The sequence below is a fragment of the Myiozetetes cayanensis genome, unplaced genomic scaffold, assembly GCF_022539395.1.
Source record: "Myiozetetes cayanensis isolate MyiCay16 unplaced genomic scaffold, myiCay2020 scf7, whole genome shotgun sequence".
Classification (NCBI taxonomy): Eukaryota; Metazoa; Chordata; class Aves; order Passeriformes; family Tyrannidae; genus Myiozetetes; species Myiozetetes cayanensis.
The window spans coordinates 14,345,632-14,366,486 of record NW_026087964.1 but is presented as its reverse complement, the minus strand read 5'-3'; the positions used below and the strand labels follow the sequence as shown (position 1 = coordinate 14,366,486).

Below are 20,855 nucleotides of genomic sequence, written 5' to 3'. Positions count from 1 at the left end.
GCGGTGTCCCGCAGGAACCCGCAGTGCCAAATGGCGGGGGCTCTGCGGACCGCGGTGTCCCGCAGGAACCCGCAGTGCCAAAGGGCGGGGGGCTCTGCGGACCGCGGTGTCCCACAGGAACCCCAGTGCCAAAGGGCGAGGGCTCTGGCTACAGCGGGGTCCCGCAGGAACCCGCACTGAGGGGCAGCTCGGCCAAGAGCCGCCCTCTCCCCCGGCCCCGCGTCGCGCAGGCGCGGGGGCACGGCCCCACGGCGGCGCTTGCGCAGTGTCCCCGCGGCGCGGCGGGCGCGCTCGGTGCGCGGGGTCGGGCCCGGCGGGAGGCGGCGCTGCCGCCGCGCTCGGCCCGCCCGGCCCACACAAAGGACGCGGCTCCCGCCGCACCGCATGGCGGCGGCGCCGCCCCCGCGGGGCTCGGCCGGGGCGGGCCCGGCCCCCTCCCTCTCTCCTTGCCCTCCTCCGGCCTGTCCCGCCCGTGGCCGGGAGGAGCGGCGCGGGGCCCAGCGCAGCCCCGCCATGCCGCCCGCGGGCCGCCGCGCTCCCTGCCGCCCGCCGCGCTGCCGCCGCCGCCGCCCGGCGCGGCTCCTGCTGCCCGCGCTGCTGCTGCTGGCGGCCCTGGGCGGCGGCGGGGCCGCGCTGCCCCCGGGCTGCAAGTACGACGGGCGCCCCAAGAGCGCCGGCAAGGCGGCGGCCGGCGGCGCCGTGGAGGTGAAGGTGGTTTGCAGCAACCTGGAGCTCGCCCACGTCCTGCCTCCCGAGGCGCTGCCCAACCGCACGGTCACTCTGTGAGTACCGACCCTGCGTGGGGGCGGCCTCGGGGCGACGTGGACGGGGCGGAGGGGTGGGCTAAGGTACAGCGGGGTGAGGTGTGGGGGACGAGGTGTGGGTGACCCCCCTCCGCCGCTGGAGAAAGCCCCGGGAGCGGATGTGCTTTTCGTGTTTCCCCTTAGCTTCCAAGGATAGTGATTTTCGGAGGGGGTGAAGCGTCCCGTAGCTCATCGGCGGGGCGGGACCGTCCCGCGGAGGCCCTCCCACCCCGTGGAACAGCATCCCCACACTCCCCCGCATCTCTCGGTAGGCGCGCTGGTTTTGTGTGGGGCAAACTTCGCTCACCCATTTGAATAATAAGTTTCAAACACGATGCGCGACTTACTCCGAAGTAAGAAATGGGTTTGCAAGTCGTTTTCCTTCGTGAGACATTAACTGGTCACTCTAGCAAAGAAGTTCTTAAAGTGGTTTGTGTTGGAAGGGAGCTTTAAAGATCAGATGGCCCAACACCGCGACAGGGGCAAGGATCGTCATCGGTACTGGATCGCATCGGTGGATGGATCGCGTTGGTCCCAAAAGTGGACTCCAGCCGCACTTGCCCTCAAGTAGTAGGCAAGAGAGTCGATGAAAAGAAAGTGAATTATGGGGTCTAGCTCAAGATATTTATTTGCTTAAGTGGAAAACACAAGCTTGAAAGATCTGCGAGTAATCCAACATTTAAAAAGTACAGAATGTATGTAGTTCTGTCATGAGAACAACAATCTGACTAGTCCTTTTGTGAACTTTCACAGCACTGAAACACCAAGGAAGGGCTTCCTTCAGGAAGTCGTACTTAGGTGAGGACCCAGCAGATGCATGAACCTGGACCTATAAGAAAAGAAAAAACCAAAAAAAAAGAGCTCAAGTAGTAGTTCTCACTTGGCAATCTGCAAGGGTTCGGAGAGTATTTGTAAATTACTTGTGAGAGTCAGTGATCATAAATGTTCAAGTTTCTAAAGTAGAAAACCAAGTAAAAAGTAGAAGGTAACAGCTGTTTGAACAACAAATATATTTAAGTATTCTGTTAACCTCAGGTGTTTTGCAGCTGATTAAATGTTAAAAATATGGTAGTATCCATAAAAACTTTGATATAAGTAGATGTTAATATTGTTTATATGCTGAAGTTGACTGTGGGGGTCTTTTGGTTCAAAAAACTGAATCACTGATTCAAAGAACTTGAAGCTCTGATTGCTGTGAAAGACAAGCAGACACAAAACACAACAACCTTGCTGTAAGTGGATATTTGTTCATAATTGCAGTGACAGAAGAATTTGGAAGAATGTTTCATCTTTCATCTTGGTATTCATACTCCTTCAATATCTAGAGTGTATCTAGAGCATATCTACATATGCTGATTAGTTGCTTTCAATTAACTGGCCTTTGAAGTTCATAGTAACTTCTGAAACATTTAATTTTCCATTTTGAACTTTTTAGTAGATGTAGCAAGAAACTATGATTTTTTTTCACTGTTATTTGTAGTAAATATAACTGTGTTGATATAATGTAATGAACACTTTGAAATTTTGCTTAAATATAAGCAGGGAGTGTTAAATCAATGATCCTGCTTTTTCTAAGAGTGGACACTAACTGATGTGTTCAGCTTTAGAATCTTTTGAGTTTGTTGACTCTTGAGGCATGACTTTCCATATCTTTTGAGTGTTTTGTTGTGGTTTTTGTTGTTGTTGTTGTTGTTGTTCTTTGTTTTGTTTTTTTTTAAATTATTACCAAATCCATGTTAACCGGGATAGAAAGTGTTGATGATTTATGGGGTTTGTTGCCAAGTGCCACTTCACTAACATGATGAGTAGTGGTGACTGGGTTAATCGTTATCTAATCTTTTACCAAAAATTACTTTTTTCTTCCAAGCTGGTACTTAGAGTTGCAGCACTTGGTGGATGGTGGGAAGTTGTCCGATTAGAGTCAAACTGCCTTGAGTTATCTTGAACCTTGATTCTTGTGGGATTCTTCTATTAAGATAAGTACTAGTTCTATTATATCTTTTTGGATTAGTGGACCACTTCAGAGATAAATAGCTGAAAATAGGTCAGTTGCATTTTAATTCAGTTTTCTTTTATGTTGATTCTTTATTTTGCACAAACCAATTTTAAATAGGAGAACCTATATAGTTTTATATAACTTATTATTTTTTGAGTGAGCTAGGAATGACGCAAATGAAACGATTATATACATTTTGGAAATCCTGATTTAATCCTTATCATTGGTCAGACTCTTAAACTTTCAGCAGATCAGCTACTGTGCATTTAGCATTTACAATTTCTTTTTCCCCAGTGAAATATTTTTGAGTACAGAAGTCTCTAAAAAGTGAGGAAATGAGAGAAGTACTGGAAATTAGGATAAATGAGTAGTATCTGAGGATGCTGACCGCCTTCTTTCCTTCTTGCACACCATTGTAGTTAATGGTCAGCGATGATGTTGATAAGTTGGGCAAGATCACTTAACTTATGAAATTACTTGGCCTGTGTTTGCCACAAAACATGTTATTGTCCCAGTAATTTGGGCCCATATTATTAGAATACAATTACTAGAATTACAATTCAGAAAAAATATCCCAGCTTCATTTCAATTGATGAGACAAAATAAACATTGGAAGAGGAGTATTAAAGTATAGAGAGATATTTACGGGAGATGAAGTAATGTTTAGAATTTCTGGCAGTATGGTAAATTGAGATTCCTTTAGAATCCAGGTAGAACTAGCTGTTGCTTTACTGGGCAGAGTAGGTCAAATTCCAAGTTGAATTCAAGTTTAGTTATAGCTGAGGAAGGGACTTTTTTTGTAGCTTTATATAATAACAAGTGATTGGGATGCAAATGAAGGGTGTATCTCCATGAACACCATAGATGACTTTGACCTTTGTAGTTTAACCAGCCAGATGAGATGCTTTTGGTGTGAAGATATGTTCACCCGGTGTTTTTAACTCCATGCTTTGTCTGGCATGCTCTGAATTTTAGTAGATGCTGAAGCCTTATGCTATTGGAATAGGAGTCTAAACACAGAAAAAGCGTATATATTTAGTAAAGAATTGTTTTTCTGAATCAGGAACCTTAATGGCAACTTTGCTTAACCACATACTCCTATAGGAACATAGGAGTATCAGTGTTTGCACTTACAAAAGTATTAGGATTTACAAGCCAGAGCACTGGCCTGGATTTGTGTTCAGAACTGTTCAAAGACACACTTAACTGAGTTGCTGTTGGGAAACATCTTAAAATGTTACAGTTTGTGTTCAGCTCCTAAATAAAATCAAATCAAACTGCATCCATTAAGCAGCTCCAAGGCATACTTACTTGGCTTTCCAAATACCTGTGCAGCTTTTCCATTTGTAACACAAATTCAAAATTTTGAGAAGTTTTAAAGCAAAATGTCACTCATATTGCAAGAAGCTGCTTGTATAACAATTTGGGACTACATTGTAACTACCTGAGTCATGTGTAATGTAAATGTCTTCTGTAGAAGTTTGATTCTTCTTTTAAAGTATATTACTAACTACATGGTACTCTTGACAGCTATTGGCTTTTTTTTTTTTGTTAGAATAGTCAATTTTAGACTATTTAAACGCTCAGTACTAATAACTTGGGCAGCGATAACATTTTTTGAAGGCACAAAGTACTACTAACTCCCATTAAAGCTGAAAATTTTCTTTGACTAGTGGATATGCAGGCTATGCCAAATGCTTTGTACTTAAGAGCATGTGGCAGTACCAAAGTAGTACTGGAGAACTGTTGTAGACACAACGTAGTAATTCGCAAGTCCATGTACATGCCTTTTTATCAGTGACATCCTACTCTTCAAAGTCATTAGAATGTTTCATTTTCTGGTACACTTGTGTTCCAGTAGACCTATTCCGTATACATCTATCAGATTTTGTATGGCTTTAACCTTGTTGAGAAGATAACCATATTAAAAATCAGATTTGTGCTTTTCTGTGTGTACTTTTCCAATGCTGATTCATTGCTGTTATTATAGGATATTGGGTACATACAGTATTCTCCTACTGCATACATTTCTGTGTCCATTTGAGCACTGCAAGAAAATTCTGAAGTCACAATTTGAACAGTGTTTTCTTCTAAATTGCAATATTTAGTTCTATCTGAATAACTATTCAGCTTTGGAAGACAGCATGTTGTATTGTTTATATATCCACTGGGATACACAGTCAAGTTTGAAAAGTGTTCTCTTATTTCTTGTAGTGTTGCAGTAATGGCTTTAACATAACGTAGTGGGTTGTAATTGGTAATAATCTTCATGCAATAATGATTGTATCAATTCATACTGGGTTTTTTTTTCAAAAGACTATTCCATATGCATTTTTAAATTGTTTTAGGTGCCTTTTACAATGGGATTATCATACTTTTGATTAAATACATGCGGTAATTAGAAATATGGCTTCTGTACCGTAGATACAACAAGCTTGGGGTTCAGATTTTGCATCAGAGCTATGTATTGGTTCCTGCTGAGATGGAAATAAGGGAGGAGGACAGAGATAAGTTATGCAAAATTCTGGAGAGCAAACTTAAATTTTTGTAATGAGAAAAAATTATTTTTTTAAATTCTCTGAGCTACAGTATTAATGTAAAATTGACCAATACCTTTATTCCTGTCAAGCTACCTACATAGGCAATGTTCTTTGAGTGTTCATAAACCCTTCAGTGAGTATTTAATGTTCAGTGTGTTATGCTGTGTCTAACCTCAGGAAGGCAGATTTTATCTTCACAACTAATACTTTTTTCTTTTATTGTTTTCTTTTATTGATCAGTAGTACTCCTGGTTTTGTTTCAGTTTGGCAGAACTGCAAAATACTAAAACTTTTATTTAATGCTAAGAGTAAAAGAATTCGTGCTGCAGGGATGAAGAACAAATCACTACTTGTGTCTCATTGCTTGCAATTTGTTCGTATTTCAGAAGTTGTTTTTGTAATTAAATCAACTATGGAGCTGCAAGTTTAGATTTTTCATAATTTAATGGTTTAAATGTATTTTGCATGGGCCAGATATGTTGCAGATTCGTGGCTTTGTCATTACTGCGTTATGTGGTCTGTATCATCACCATAATAGTCTATAATTTAATCTATTCAGTATAAATGCTTTCTTTGTACTAGTAGTTAATCCATGAAGATTAAAAACAGTTGAGCACTTCTTTTCATTAGTGATGATAAATTGTTTTAAATTTAAGAACTTCAGAGAAAGTAAGTTTTTGTGAGATAAATGATAAATTTTAATTATTGATTTATAAAATCTTAAATAATCTACTAAATATCTTTAGTCCTTACACAGTAAATAGGGGAGAATTTTATTTTCACCTTTATATTTCTCTCTTCGTGTGTTTAGCAGTGAAAACTGTAATGTCTTGTTGCCTTTAGGGTGATAGAGATCATATCCATTAATTACTGTTTATATGGATTACTGTGTTGTGGCTCCGCCTGCTGTAACGCCACAGGGCATGTCCAGTGGTGCAGTACACTGCTGTCCTGCAGATCTCCAGGCTGCCTTAGAGTGAGTAGGGTGCCAGTGCACTGCAGTGCAGAGCTTCTAGGTCCCGGAGGAGCCAGGCTGCTCTGGTGGTGTGGGCGATCCAGGCTGGGTGGTGTGGGCGATCCAGGCTGGGTGGTGTGGGCGATCCAGGCTGGGTGGTGTGGGCGATCCAGGCTGGTCAGACAGTTTTGGCAGCGCTCCAGAGTTGTCACTTCTGGAGTAGGAACTGTACCTTTTCAGTAAGACAGACCAACTAAGAGCTCTTTGCGGGGAAAAAGCCCAAACATAATAAATGCAGATTGATTAAAGACATTTAAGAAATAGGCAGCTTAATCCCACTATTTCCATTGAACACAAAGGTTTATTTCTGTCAGATACAAGAACTCGTTTTTGGTTAACCTACGTTATTATAGAGTATGTTTTACCTTGAAACTCAGATTTTTACAAGCATCCTGTCAGACATCCCAGACAACTAATTCCAATACCCTGAACTTTTGTTTTAGGATAACAACCTCTGGTGTTAAAATAATTTAAAGCAATTCTCAAAATTGTGTGTCGATGGACTCATTAAAGTTTCTGTGGGTTGCAGTGAACTGACCTTACAGCTCTGTGCTGGAGAAAAGAGGTTCCCTTCAACCCTCTTTGCTTCTGACACAGGGATGATGAGAAACAAGGACAGAATAGAGGAGATCTCTCCCTCTGAGTAAGGAATGTTACATCTGCATCCAGCTGTCAGTAAAACTGTAGCCCAAACTGGAGCTGAATTTTGTACCTTCATCTCCCAGTCTCTCACTCTGTGGATGTTCGTGGGTTTTTTAACTCCCCTCCCTGGCCCAGCCTTTGTCTGGCTCCATGCCTAGTCAGTTCAGGGAGTTAAACTATCCAAAAGCTGTTTACTTCTGTAGGATTAGGATATAAATTTTTGTAAATGTATCTTTGTGTGCCAGCATCTGACAGGAAGTGCTTGTTAATGTGTCTAGACAAAGCAATTTCTAGAGAGCAGGTACACCTAGTAGGAAGTGTAAATTCATGTGAGACTGGGTGTGACAGTGTATGCTATAATTTATACTTCTGTGATATGACACATTGAATTTATTTACCATAACAGCTAAAGTTAGGAGTATTTGGCTAGGCATCCATGTGCAGTATTTCCTGTGAAGTGAGTTATGCTCTTGGCATGTATGTATGGAAGTTTTCAGGGTTGGGCAAACTTGCACTGAACTGCAAGTTGGTGAGAATCCTGAAAAGTGTACAAATGGTGGCTAAGTGGGAAATTCAGGAGGGAACAGAAGGTAGTAAGACAGGATAGTTACTACAGAGAAAGTTGATAATCATCTCTTAAAATAATGCAGATGCTACGGATAAAAGCAGGGGAGAGAGAACTTGGAGGAAGCTTCGTAGAATGCAGTGGTGACAAGGGTTACATTACCTGTGCTTTTTGTTAGCTTTAGAAGCAGCAACTCAGAATTAGTGTTGGAAGAAATTGGATGTTGCTTTGTCCTCTGAATTTTTTCTTGGGTAGGCTTTTGAACCTGGGAAAAGTGTAAGGAAGAGAGGTTTGGTTGGTAAGGATGTAATTTCACAATAATTTCTTTTGAAAGTAGTATCATTTTCAGCAACATTGCTACTTATTCTTGCATTTAATTTTGCCCCTCAATTCTGTGCTTTTATTTAGTACTGTGATTATTATTTAGTACTTTTACATAGAAAACTGGCAGAGTTGCTCCAGTGATTGACACTCTATTTCACTAGAAATAAATTTCTGTCCTTAGAACAGTTTGTTTTTAATGAAAAACAATAAATAAAGCATATGGCCTCTGAATATCAAGAAAAAACTTCTCTAATGGGAGTGCATAGTGAGCATTGATGCTTGAAGGATGTAGGGATTGTATAGGAAAATCAAAGATGCCTCATTAGATTATATAAAGTTAGCACATTACCAGTTAAAAATGGAGCAGCATAAATAGACACAGCTTTAATTCTCTAATTTCATTACTTCTGAGTGGTTTAGTTTACAATTTTAATATTGTTTAATATGCATTATAGTGAAATAGCAGAAGAAATCTTTTATCTCTTGCAAACTTCTGTTTTGCAAATATTTAATTGCTAAGCTTCCTCAGTTATAAGAGTTTTGTTGAATTGGAAAATACTGTCTCCTTTCGTTAGGGGCTTTGGTGTAAAGCTTGTGAAGTGTTTTCATTTCAGAAGCAAGTACTGTTCATGTTCTGTTCAATCCATTACTGGGTTGCTTTTGACACCTGTAACTCATGAGAAGGCAAAATACTAACTGTTGAAAAGTACTGGGTTTATATCTGTGTTAAATCACAGCTTCTACAAGATAAACTTTGAAAAATGTATTTCTTTTTGCATGTTCACAACTTTCAGTAGAAAGCATTTTTCTTGGTTGTACAGATGGTTTTTTTAGTCTAACTTAAGCAGCTGATGGCTGCTTTCCCAGTCCTTAGAGTACACAGTCACTGTGGAATGATCTGATTTATTTTCTATCTCCTGGCTCTCTGTTTGAATCTCTTAAAATGTGTTCTGGAAGCTACTTCAGCATTCAACTGAAAGTTACAGTGTCCCAGTCTTCATACAGGCTTCTTGATGGCCATTTTGACTATTTGGTAGGAGTGTTAATGGATGTATGTATTTTAATGATATACGCTGAAGGATTCATAACGTGAAGTTTGGAGATGCATTCTAAATTCCTTCCTGGTTGACTGCTGTCTTAGTGATGGTTGTTTTATAGCTGACAAGCCAAAATTGTTTCACAGAACAAAACTTTTTCCACTTAGTGCTTACTTCCTTATTTTAATGGTAAAAACAGATCCAGCCGTGATTTTTTTCCTTCTACATGAAAAAGTTAGTACATCATCTTTAATGTCTATTGCTAAAATTCTTTGTAGTACAAAGGACAGACTTTGAGTTTGACTGCATTTATGTTTTGTGTGCTACCACCTGTGCATCTACTGCTAAAGGTCTCATCAGTAAGTGAAGAGTCAGAGTTGTTTCTTTGAAGAGGTTTGCCAAAGTCTTTTGCCACTTTACGGAGCAAAATGGAAAAAGGGTTTTCTGATCCAAGCTATATTCAATAAAGAAGCATTTCAGCAATGTTCTTGGAATAGGTGAAAAGCTGAGGGGGAGTTTGGGGTGTTATTTGAGGGAGGTGTAACATTTTTTCTTGAGGTGCATTATTTCAAATCACCTCTGTCTCCACAACTCTCCTGCTCAGTCAAAGGAAGAGGGAAATGTGTTGTGTGAGGTGACTTGAGATTTCCATGATTCTTTCTAGAACCTACTTTTCATCTGCTTGTTCTTCCAAGTTTTTTGTGTTAATTCCCACGGCTGTGTGTTTTTAACACAGGAACTAACATTGCCTGTGTTGGTTCCAAATTTTAATTTTCTGATGTGTAAGGGTTGGACAAGCAGAATGCTTCTGTTCTAAGCAGGCATTGTTGATCATTTAAAAGAAAAGAAAAATCTGATATGGAGCAACAGTGCCATTTGGCTATGGAATCCCCTTCATGAAATCTTCAGATACATCATTTAAGTTGCAAAGTCATTTGTTAAAGAGGAGTTGAACAAGTTAGGGATGAGTGGAGCTCTCATCTCAGTGGTAGCTCTCTACTGTTTTCTCTTTTAAACTTCTTAAAGATGGAAAAGTTAACATATTTTCAGAATTACTTACCTCATAGAAAAAAATATGGTCTTAAACTAGTCACTTGGAATTATTATTGATCACAAATAATATCCTGTGTCTAAGTGGTACATAATAGTCCATCATTTCACTGTACATTAATGCACAGAAACTGTGAAAGTGACTATAAAACATCTACTTTGAGGTGAATGCTTTATCATGTTTTGTCTTCTTATGCCACATCTCTTAATGCTTCAAATAATGTATAGACTAAATATATTAATAGCAAGTTTTAAACTGCATTTTTTTAAAGATTATACTTACAACATTAAGTGTGATGAAGTGTTTTAGGTTATATGGAGTGTTGTAAAATCTGTCATTTATTGTACTAAACCTTTATGGTTGAGCAACTAACAGCCTCTGCAGAGAAAATACTAAATCAACCTGACTGTAATTTGTACATCACACTCAAGAGAGAAATTTACCTTGTGCACAGATATTCAAAGACTTCTACTTTAGGCCTATTATTTTATAGGCAATGTCAGAAAAATAATTTTTTTTACAGAACTGTAATTTTTATTTAGTTTAAATTTAGTTCAGTCAGTTATATCTACTTTTGAAGTGGTTCTAGCTGCATTTTGAATAGCTTCTTTTTCTGTCAAAAGTACAGATAAATCAATAAATCTTAAGATGAAGTAAATTATAACTAAGATCCAAATTACTTCAGTGCTACTAAGGCTTATAATTTGGTTGGTTTCTTGTGTTGATTTAGATGTTTTGTGAACCTCATGGTTTGTTTTTTAAGTTTCTACATAAGTCTGAAATTGGTCTGTCTTTTCTTGCTGCTGCTGTTATGCCTTATGTTCACTTTACATTAACTATTAATGTTTTTTATAAGCTCCTTCTTTTATTTCTTTATATATTATTACTATTTTTCTTCCTGCATATGTTTCTGAAACCAGGAAGGATGTTGAAATACAGGTGTACTTTATTGGGTTTACTGAATGAATCCTGTACCTACTATTTTTACAGATAATACTTACTATTAAGTTGCAACCTTTTCATCTTTGAGTAGAAATGAGAGTAGTTTCAATCTGATTTTAATGTTTCAGCTAAATTTTACTAGCTTTGCTGGCCTTCAGCTCGATGGAAAGATTCCTTGTAATACATATACATTTTTTAAGAGTACCTGGGCTTCCTTGGTTTGTATGTATATTTAAAAAAAAACAACACTGTTTCATTTGTTTAGTCATCTAAGTTATCGCAGCTGCAGCCAAGGGGCAATTTTCTTGTTTTCTTCCTGTAAGGTAGCTTAATGTACTTGACTACAGAATTGTATTTTCACAAGAGCAGTTGCTCTCAGCTGATGCTCTGGTGCATGTTACAGGCATTATTGGCACATACAGTAGCAAATTCTCAGTATACTTTTAAGTCTTTTTTTCCCCTCATACTTTTCACCATTCCGGTGACCAGTCTTCACCTGGGATTGTGTAGCATACGTACTATGTTGATCACACTTTTGCAGTTGACATATTAATTAATCTCGTGGAAGATTTCTTTGGTAAATGTGTAGTTTAATGTCATTGCTTGTGGAGCAGTGGGCACCAGGGATGACTTAAGATGACCTGCAGAAATACTGTAATGGGAGGAGGAGGAATAGGATCTCCTCCTTTTGGCATCAGAACTTGTTACCTTTGTTAATGATTTAAGACTGGCTTCAAATTCCCTCCATCAGAGGAAATTTCAAGTAGCTTGTTCAGCTGTCATGATTCTGTATGTGAGATGAGAGAGTGACTCAAAGCCAGAGCTCTTAGAAATAAATGTGCCTGCTCTTTGTTTATATAAACCACAGAGGTTTGAGACAATCTTTGAGAAATCTGGAGAAGAAAACTGCTTAGAGTAATATATAGTTGTGTCAAAATGATGCTATTTTCTTAGATTGTTATTTCTGTATTTTAGTTTTTCTTATTCATAATGTGTTTTGAAGTATTAATCCTTGTCGTTAGATGGTAAATTATAAGCACTGGAGGAAAGAGAGGAGTGGGGGTGTGTTTAGTTTATAGCTATTGTAAAGGGTATCTGAAATATGTTGCAGACCAGAAAGAAATGTCATAGTATCAGTTTTTGGGTGCAGAAATAGTTATCCAGCCTGAAGATGTAATTGGTGTAAGTGAAGAAGTGCAGGGACATGTTGCATTTGCAGGATGCACTTGATAGAGGACCTGTCTGCAATTGAAGTGACTGTAGCAGAAGTTGTGGCAGAGTCTGACAGAGTGAATAAATTTCCAGGACAAGGTGGTGTGACTGGAGAGCTTTTAGAAGGACTCATGGATGAAAAAGTCATATGATGAATGTCTGAAGTCTTTCTTAGAATGAACCTGATTTTTGAGGACTGGAGGACAAATGCTCATTTTTGTAAGTGCATCACCACCTACCTTCCAAGTTTGATATTTGTTTTGAACAAATCAGTAGAATCTATAATACCTGGATAAAGATACAGGTACCATGGAAAATTTACATCATCTCTAATGAGAAGCTCTTCCGCACAAATCTTTGGAGTTCTTCAGAATATTTACAAGGATGATGAAGTATAATGAGACATAGATGCTTTTCTAAAAGGGGTGTCTCAGTCCCTTGCCAAAGGCATTTGATGAAAACACTTTGTCAGTCTTAAATGGAGGATTATCATATCAGCAGTTAACTTGCTAAAGGATATAAGTGGGTGTGGAAGTAAATGGTTCTCCTTCTTGGTGAAATGGAGTCACTGAGGTCTGTAATGCACAACTTGTTTCTTAATGACCTGTAAAACTGTGAGTAAGGGATTGATATAGTTGGGTGAGTTGATTGATGTAATAAGGATGAGGGTAAAACAAAGAATTTTGGAAGAAGTTTATGAAAATAATTGGGCAATAAAATGGCAGCAGCAGCACGTTGCAGAAAAAAATGAAAAATGTATCAGGGTGAAAACAATTCTATCTTAATATACAGGATGATCGGCACTGAACTGACCAGGAATCTTAGATTATTGTGCCAAGCGATAAACGCAAATCAGGGAAATTGTAGGAAACAGACATCATTATTCCACTATATGGATTTGAGACTTGTCTGTGTGTTGAATACTATTTCAGGTCTGGTGGTCTTACTTCACAGTTTTGAGTGTAATAGAGCTGGAAAGAGCTCAGAAATGCTTAAGTGGCACAAATTACTTTTGTGTGAAGAATAATTAAGTAAAGCATGGGGTTTACATCTGTAAGGAGACATTTAGTTTTCTACATTATGGTGCTAAAGAGAAGGGATTGATTACACGTGGTAGAGAGGGTAGGTAGGGATTGATTGATTGATTACTGTGTGTTTCATGGTAAGAAGTGAGGAACATCAAATAAAGCTGTCAGAAGGTGTTTTCAAACTAGTGAGATGAGGCATTGTTTATGGAATGAAGCATTGTACTGCAAAGCCTTTTGTAAGGAATGTTGCGGATGCCGACATTTTACGTGATTCAGAAGGAAAATAGGCTTTTTTTTTTTTTTTTCCCCCAGCAGAGAACTATGTAGCTCTATAGAAAGCAGGTCCTTCTAAGTAAGGAAACATCCAGCTATGCAAAGGATTTCCTACCTTGAGGATAATTTGCATCTGCTGACTGGCTGTGATTGGAGGAGAGGGTACTTGGCAAGATGGGCCTGATCCAGTTATTTCAATGGAAGAGGGAATTCACAGTTATGTTGTCCTTAAAGACAAGAAAGGATAGATAGGAATGCTTGCTGAGCTTACTTGAAGATGTTTTAAAAAGGTTACATTGAGTAGTAGTATGAAAGAGTGAAGGATGACTGGGAAAGGTGGCACAACCTGGGAGAAGTGAGTGTGCGTGAGTGGCTGAAAGTGGCAGCAGAGGAAATGGGAAACAGTCATGTGCTGCCTAGTTTGGAAAACCGAAATGGGTGCAAAAGAAAAGCATGATCAATGTACAGATTGGTTCTTTAATACTTAATTTTCTATTCCACCACTTGGCTTTTTTCATTAGAATAATTCTAGATGGATATATTTTTGTTTCGGATATTAAATATATAAGCTTGCATGGTACTTAGGACATACTACATAGAAAATCCTCTTTTTCTCATTGGTAATGTTTAAGCAGTGTTGAATACACCTCAATGAGCTAGGCATTGTAGTTTGATATACAGGCTGCTAAATGAAAGACTTTACACTAGAAATGTAAACTGCAGCAAATAATTTTGTTATCAGACTTATAATATGTTGTTCTTGTCTGGTTTTGTTTACAGGATTTTGAGTAACAATAAAATAACAGAGTTGAAGAATGGCTCCTTCTCTGGTTTACACCTTCTTGAAAGACTGTAAGTACTTCTTAAAAAGCTATTTTCACTTTAAAAATTAAGTGGTATACTGTTTAAGTTTCATTAATAATTCTGAGAACAAAATGCCTTAAATGGGAGATATGTTCTTTATCTTAGTGTGTTTTTTGTGATTGAAGAGTTAACATAGTTAAGCATTCTCTTTATGAATGACATGTAACAGCAAAAAGGGATTATTTCACCTGCAGGTGAGAGGGCAGTTTCAGTGGGAAGTTCACTGGAATGCTATGATGGTGGTGGTTTTGTAATACAAAAGCTTATGTTAATAAAAAAAATTACTTCTTTAATTTCTTTTCTTATGAAATGTCAAACCATTTGTCAAACAGTTGCAAAATATATTTGTAGGGGAAGCAGATGCGTCAGAACCTCTAAAAGAGGCTAGATTTATGTTAAGTTTGACATATATTTTAAAAGTTTTACTGCTTACTTCACAACTTTGGCATATACCGAATGTACAGGGGGCAGGAGTGAGTCTGATGGGAGTAGCTTCTTGGATATCTTCTGCTTCCTGTTTTCACTTTCCCTTTCAGATGATATATTGCCTATGGGATAAGAAGCAGCATTGTAGCTTCTGTTACAGTCAGCTTTTTTCCAACTGGTAGAAGGTCAGGATTGGCAGGTTGATCTACCTGGGAGCAAGCCTAAACTTTGGAGATAAGGGTTTTTCTAGGCCATTTGACTGGGAAAGTAGCCAGTTTCATAATCATCTCACAGCATCTAGGAAGAGTTCCAAACGACTTTTGGCTTCAGGGGATTAAAAGTATTTTATTCTTCCTCTAAAACTTCAAGGCTCCAGTCCCAGTCACCTGGCCTAAATAAATTCAAACACTTCCACCATTTCCTCTCCCACGTATCAGAAGAAAGATTTGTCTTTGCACTGGCAGATGAGCTTTATTGGAGAAGTATGCTGTTTTGCCAAAGAAGCCAGGTTATCAGCAGTGATGGCATTTGCTTAGGTAATAAAGGCATCTGCTGACAGTTGTTATTTGTTGAAACTCATTACAGTTTTCAGACAGGTAATACTTGAAACTCTAGTTAGATTGAGATGATAATTTACCTTTTCTCCATGAGTCCAAATCCTAATTTTCTTTAAAATCATAGGAATGCAACTCTCTTCCATTTAATTCCTGTCATTTGTAAGACTTTTTTAATATACTTTGCAAGGGGTATTTTTAGGTTATTTTAGTATCTTCTTTCATGAAAAGGAAAAGACATCAGGAAGGCATCATGTTGGGAGCATTGAAAGTGAGCTGGGATAGCAGTATTTTAGAAGGTATGGTGGTCTCATTTGAATGAGAACTCTTTATGTGCACTGTTGTAAGAGTTAGTTCATCAACAAAGGATTAATAATGGCCAGGTGTCTTCATCATCAACAGAAGGAGAACTAGTGTACAATCTGTTCCTGCAACTTCTTACTTTGTCCTTTTGCCTCACTTCCCTTTTGAAAAGGCATTTCATATAGAAGAGTCCATAGTAGCTCAGATGTTTCCTCTTGGCCATTCATTTTCAAGTTTTGTTAAGGAAGAAAAGAGAATATATCCAATGGTAGTTGAGAAAGCTAAATAATGTATACATGTCAGTATGTGTATATATGCATAGTTTGCTTGTGCTTGCAGGATGCTTTATTAATAATTAAGACAGTATTCATTGTGCCAAGACAGAAAGTGGTAAATTTTTAAGTATTTATACGTGCACTCAGTTGTTTAGAGCATGGTGCTGATAACAAGAAGGTCATGGGTTTGATCCCCATATGGGCCATTCACTTAAGAGCTGGACTCAAAAGATCCTTGTGACTCCCTTCCAACTCAGAAGATTCTGTGATGCTAACTTTTAAATCATAGACAACTGGCTACTGAGACATTTCATTTTCAAGTCTAATGAAATTAAAGGATTTTCTTTTTCAATCACAGTTAAATTTAAGTAATATTTCATTAGGATATTTTTCACATCTTAGCAAGAACATTAGATGTGATATTGAGGCTCTTAAAAATATTTTTTCCTGTTAATAAGTTGCTATTTGCCCAAAAATCACGGATTTGATAAAGGACTGTTCCATTTGGACCCAACAATAACTTTTTATAATGAGAATGGTTAACCGGAGAGTTGTGTGATGGTGAAATCTGCATCCTTTGAGGTTTTTAGGGATTTACTGTACGTAACAGTGGGGCAGTTTGTCTGATTTAGTTGTACTTTGAGCCAGAATTTGGACTATATGAGTGCCCTCAACACATTCCTTAAAACCTAAGTTTCTTTACTGTTGTAACATCAGTTAGTCACCTTCACTGATAAATATGGGGCATCCTTATTTGCAATGTTATTTAGATTAAGGAGAAAATTAAGAATCTTTTAATAGGTTGTCAGTGTCAGCTTGCTCTACTACCCCTTTTTTTTTTTTAAAGTAGTATTTTTAATTGCTAGACAAAAGATGTAGTTACTGTAAGGTAAAAGATGTTACCCTAACTGAAATCCTCATCTTTTGGATTTCTTTGGACAGATATACTTCTATTTGGGCAAATAAGTATCTACAACTATATCTTATTGGTTGAACTTTGCCAAAGAAAAATTAAAATCAAAGTCTGATATGACTCATTTTCTATTAGTAAAACTATTTATAAGTATTTATAAGTGGTAAAACCAATGAAAACTTTAAAGCCAAACTGCAACTTTCTAATGAGATTATCTCCCCAACTCCCTTTTATGTGAGAATTATATCAGTGTGTTGGTTTAACCATTACTGTAATTTCTTTGTGTCAGAACTGCCCTAGATGCTGGACTCCTGGGAATTGTACCAGCCTGTGTATGAATATCTTTTTTGTTTCTGAAGAACTGCCAAACATGTCATCACTGTTAATTTTGAGATCTTTAGGTATCTCTTATTTCACAGTTTTCCTCTCCTAGTACTTTTTGATAGATAGATGCGTAGCTATTGCCCACGGAAGACTGCCACTGGAAGGGATTTAAAAAAACCCAAACAGAGACTTCCCAACTGTTGTAGTTGTAGGTTGAGAAAATTCCAACACTTTGAACGTTCATTTATATGAATCCATTTCAATGGATTTCAGAAAGAGCTTTATCAGGGAGTATTCTTTGAATTTGTGGAGTGAAATAAAGATCACTGATAGTCTAGACCAGTGGATTTCCAAGGCATATTGTCAAGGTTTTTCTGTCTGTGTTTTCAACAGTGAGATTTTAAGTAGAAGTTACATGATTTTAAGCTGAAATTTAAAATATGAACAGTAAGTATAATTTTTCTTCCCTGCTCCAAAGACTGTGGGTAAATAAGCAATGAATAACATTTAATATTCTCAGATTTGTCTTGGTGTGGTACTGTGTTTAAAAGCCTGCTTGAAAGAGCCAGTTCTTCAGGCTCCTGAAGAAAATAAAGTTGCAATAAGAGAAGTGTGAATATGAAAATTAATTTAATGTGTTGCAAGGTAAATTTAAAGTATTTCGAGTACTTAAAATTTTTATTTACAGCTTCAAGTGTGATCCACGTGCCATGACACTGTTGTACTGTGATTTTTGATGTTGTACTGTTAATCTGTCTGCAGGAAATGCTGTTGTGAAATCTTGGGATGAATTATATTTTCACTCATGCGTATATTTGTGATGGTAGATGTAATCCTCTTGTATGGTTCTCTTTCAGGAAGAATTATTAATGTGTGGTAGATTTAGGAGATGTTTTTCTACTCTTGCATATTAAAACAGTGCTTTTAAATGAAGTTACTAATTTTCTTTTTGAATATAGAATGTTCGGATATTACCTAGGACTGAGAAATTTTACTTGTACTAATAAGTGTCTGTGAAGTTTTAGATAGTAGTCTAATAAAAATCTTGGGTGAATAAGGAGGTAGAAATAATTTTAGCATTCATGCAGTGATAAAAGTTTGTTCAGAACCCTATAATGCTGTCAGCTGCTTTCTGTGACCTTTCAAATTAAGCTGTATCTGCAGAATATCTCAAGTTAGGAGTGAAAACTCCTATATCACTTGTAAAGCATTTTAATGCCATGGTTACTTTACATTTTTCCTTACAATCCCTGGGAACTTAAGATTTAAAAATCTGCTGGAGTTTTTTTCACCAGCTTTATTTGGGATCTTCAGCCAGGGCTTTGCTTTTGTGCCAGCAATGTAGGTGGAAATTTTCAATGTTGTGTCATCAGTGTACTTTTAGGATCATATTTTGCTTCTTTTGGTAGATGTCGGGCATTAGTGAGGTATTGAAAATCGGATAGGCTGAAGACAACATTGTGCTGAACAGTATCGTGCTGTGTAATAAGCAAATGTGTCACCCTGCATAGCTGTAAGCTATTCAGACACAGTGGCAAAGTAACTTTGACTCTATACTCTTTCATGTGATATGAACGGATAGTATATTTAAGGGAATACACATGATACTACATTAGAGAAAGTATAAATGTGTTTTCTTTCGTTTTTTCTTGGAGATTCTCAAATAAATTGAGGCAAGTTTGCTATATCTTCATGCATGTATATCTGTTTTAAAGTGTAATTTATGGTAAATGTCATGTCTTAATTTTTCCCCACAGGGATCTTAAGAACAACCTCATTAGTACTATAGATCCAGGAGCTTTTCTGGGGCTTTCATCTCTAAAAAGGCTGTAAGTAGTATATCTAGCTAGTCAATTTAAACAAAACAAACAACAACCCTCAGAGAGAGTAAGTCTTAGGTTCTGGAAATTTTAGACAGCAAAGCTATTATATATTAAAAGTTGAATTATATATGTTGTCTAAATTTATACACACACTCATACACACATGTATAAAACAAAGCCTGCCTTCAGCCTTATGACTGAAGAACATCCGCTGCTTGAGGCTTGGCAGTCGCACTGACAGTCTCTTGTATTATTCCTTTCTTCTTGTATTTCAGTGGCTTGAAACATCACTGGGTTAATGTTTATTCAGAGCTTTGATGCCGTCAAGTCTTGTTTTGTTAAATGCTAAGCTCCTTATGATTTTTTTTTCCATAGGTCATAGTGGAACATAAGAGTCCCTTGCTATTAATATTATGCTGAAGTTACTGCACTGTTAATGCTGCTTTATTGAAGGTTATGCCAGAATTCCCATTAACACATTTTTGGGGGATTTATGCCTTGGCTGTAAAAGTTCTATACCAGATGAAACTGGAAAAACAAGAATTCAGCATGTTGGCTTTTTTCTTTTTTTTCTTTTTAACACTCCAGATTTTGGAATGTCTATGACAACTTTTAAGTCTTAGTGATTTTGCCACTACCTCCCTCCCACCCCTGCTTTTCTTAATTTTTTTATGGTGCATATATGTTCATTTCTCACTGATCAGATGGCTTGGTTCACTTAAAAGGAAAGTATGCTGGTAATTGCACTTTTGAATACCTTAAAAATAAAATTGAAGGACCAGTTCTAAATCATTACTACTTGCAAGCTTAACTTTTATTCCTTTAAGAATATTTGGCAATTTGATTTAAGACCTATATTGAAAAATATATAACATTTAAATATTTATCTAGGTGTAAATATAGAAGTGGTCTTATGTATAATAAATGCACTACTATAGGTGTCTGACGTTAAAAAATTAAGTGATGTGGCACATGTGATGAATATGCTGTATGAATATGAAAGTTTACTTGGTAGGGATGTAAGCCTATCCTTTTCTAAGGGAATTTCCTGGTAAGGCTAGGCCCATTGAACTGTATGTGGGCAAACTATAATTACTTAAGAAATGCATGAGTCTGTATGCATGTGTATACAGCCATATAGCAGTACCTTGTGGGTTTTGCTGAAAAAAAACAAATACATACGCGGTGCAATCTGTTACTCATGAATCTTAGTTCATATACTTCTGTTAGCAGACTGTAGGTAATTTGAAAATAAACCAGTTTATTCTAATCTTTTCTTTTTCCTCTTTATAGAGACTTAACTAATAACAGAATAGGCTGCCTGAATGCAGATATATTTAGAGGACTTGTAAACCTTATTAGATTGTAAGTATAATTCTTTTATATAAATACACCTCAGTCTTAGCTTTATATAAATTAACATTCTTTATTTCAAGAGGAGTAGTGCATTCAAGTATGGGTTTGAAAGACAGGCAGCTTTGTCACTCAGCAGCAAGCTTAAAGAGCACTGAGGCCAACCCAAACCATACTATTCGGTGCTCTGTTGGCCTTGGCAACAGATTTTTAGTTTCTTAGAAGGTATAGCAGGGGAGGTGGAAGTGACTAGCAGACTGTACAAAATATTTTCCGTAGAAAAATATTTCAGCATTATAGATTCTTTTAATATGTGTGTCTTCTAACATGGCACTGGTGTGGGTAGGTTTTGCTGGCTTTCTTGCCTGTTTTGTAGTTCTCCATTTACTTTAGGAGTATAATGTATGACTATGAAATGTTTCCTTGCCCTGGTTATTGGCTCCTTTCAGACAGTGCTTTCACTGAAATGTGTGTGTGTATATATATATATATAAGTGGTATGTATAATATTTTTTTAATATTCTGGTAGATCAAACTTGCTTCTTACAGCATGTTAATAGGAAAACATCAGTTCACTGTGAACAGAGAAGTT

General features: G+C 37.7%; 1 protein-coding gene across 1 annotated transcript in view; it reads left to right on the top strand.

The window, feature by feature from the left end:
• Window positions 1-354: 354 nt before the first annotated feature.
• ADGRA3 (adhesion G protein-coupled receptor A3) overlaps window positions 355-20,855 on the top strand; it is a 60,068-nt gene continuing 39,567 nt past the window's right edge. Inside the window, exons 1-4 of the mRNA XM_050338764.1 lie at window positions 355-782; window positions 14,209-14,280; window positions 18,845-18,916; window positions 20,204-20,275. Coding sequence (XP_050194721.1) covers window positions 385-782; window positions 14,209-14,280; window positions 18,845-18,916; window positions 20,204-20,275 — 614 coding nt within the window. The 5' untranslated portion in view covers window positions 355-384. The remainder of the gene's footprint in view (window positions 783-14,208; window positions 14,281-18,844; window positions 18,917-20,203; window positions 20,276-20,855) is intronic.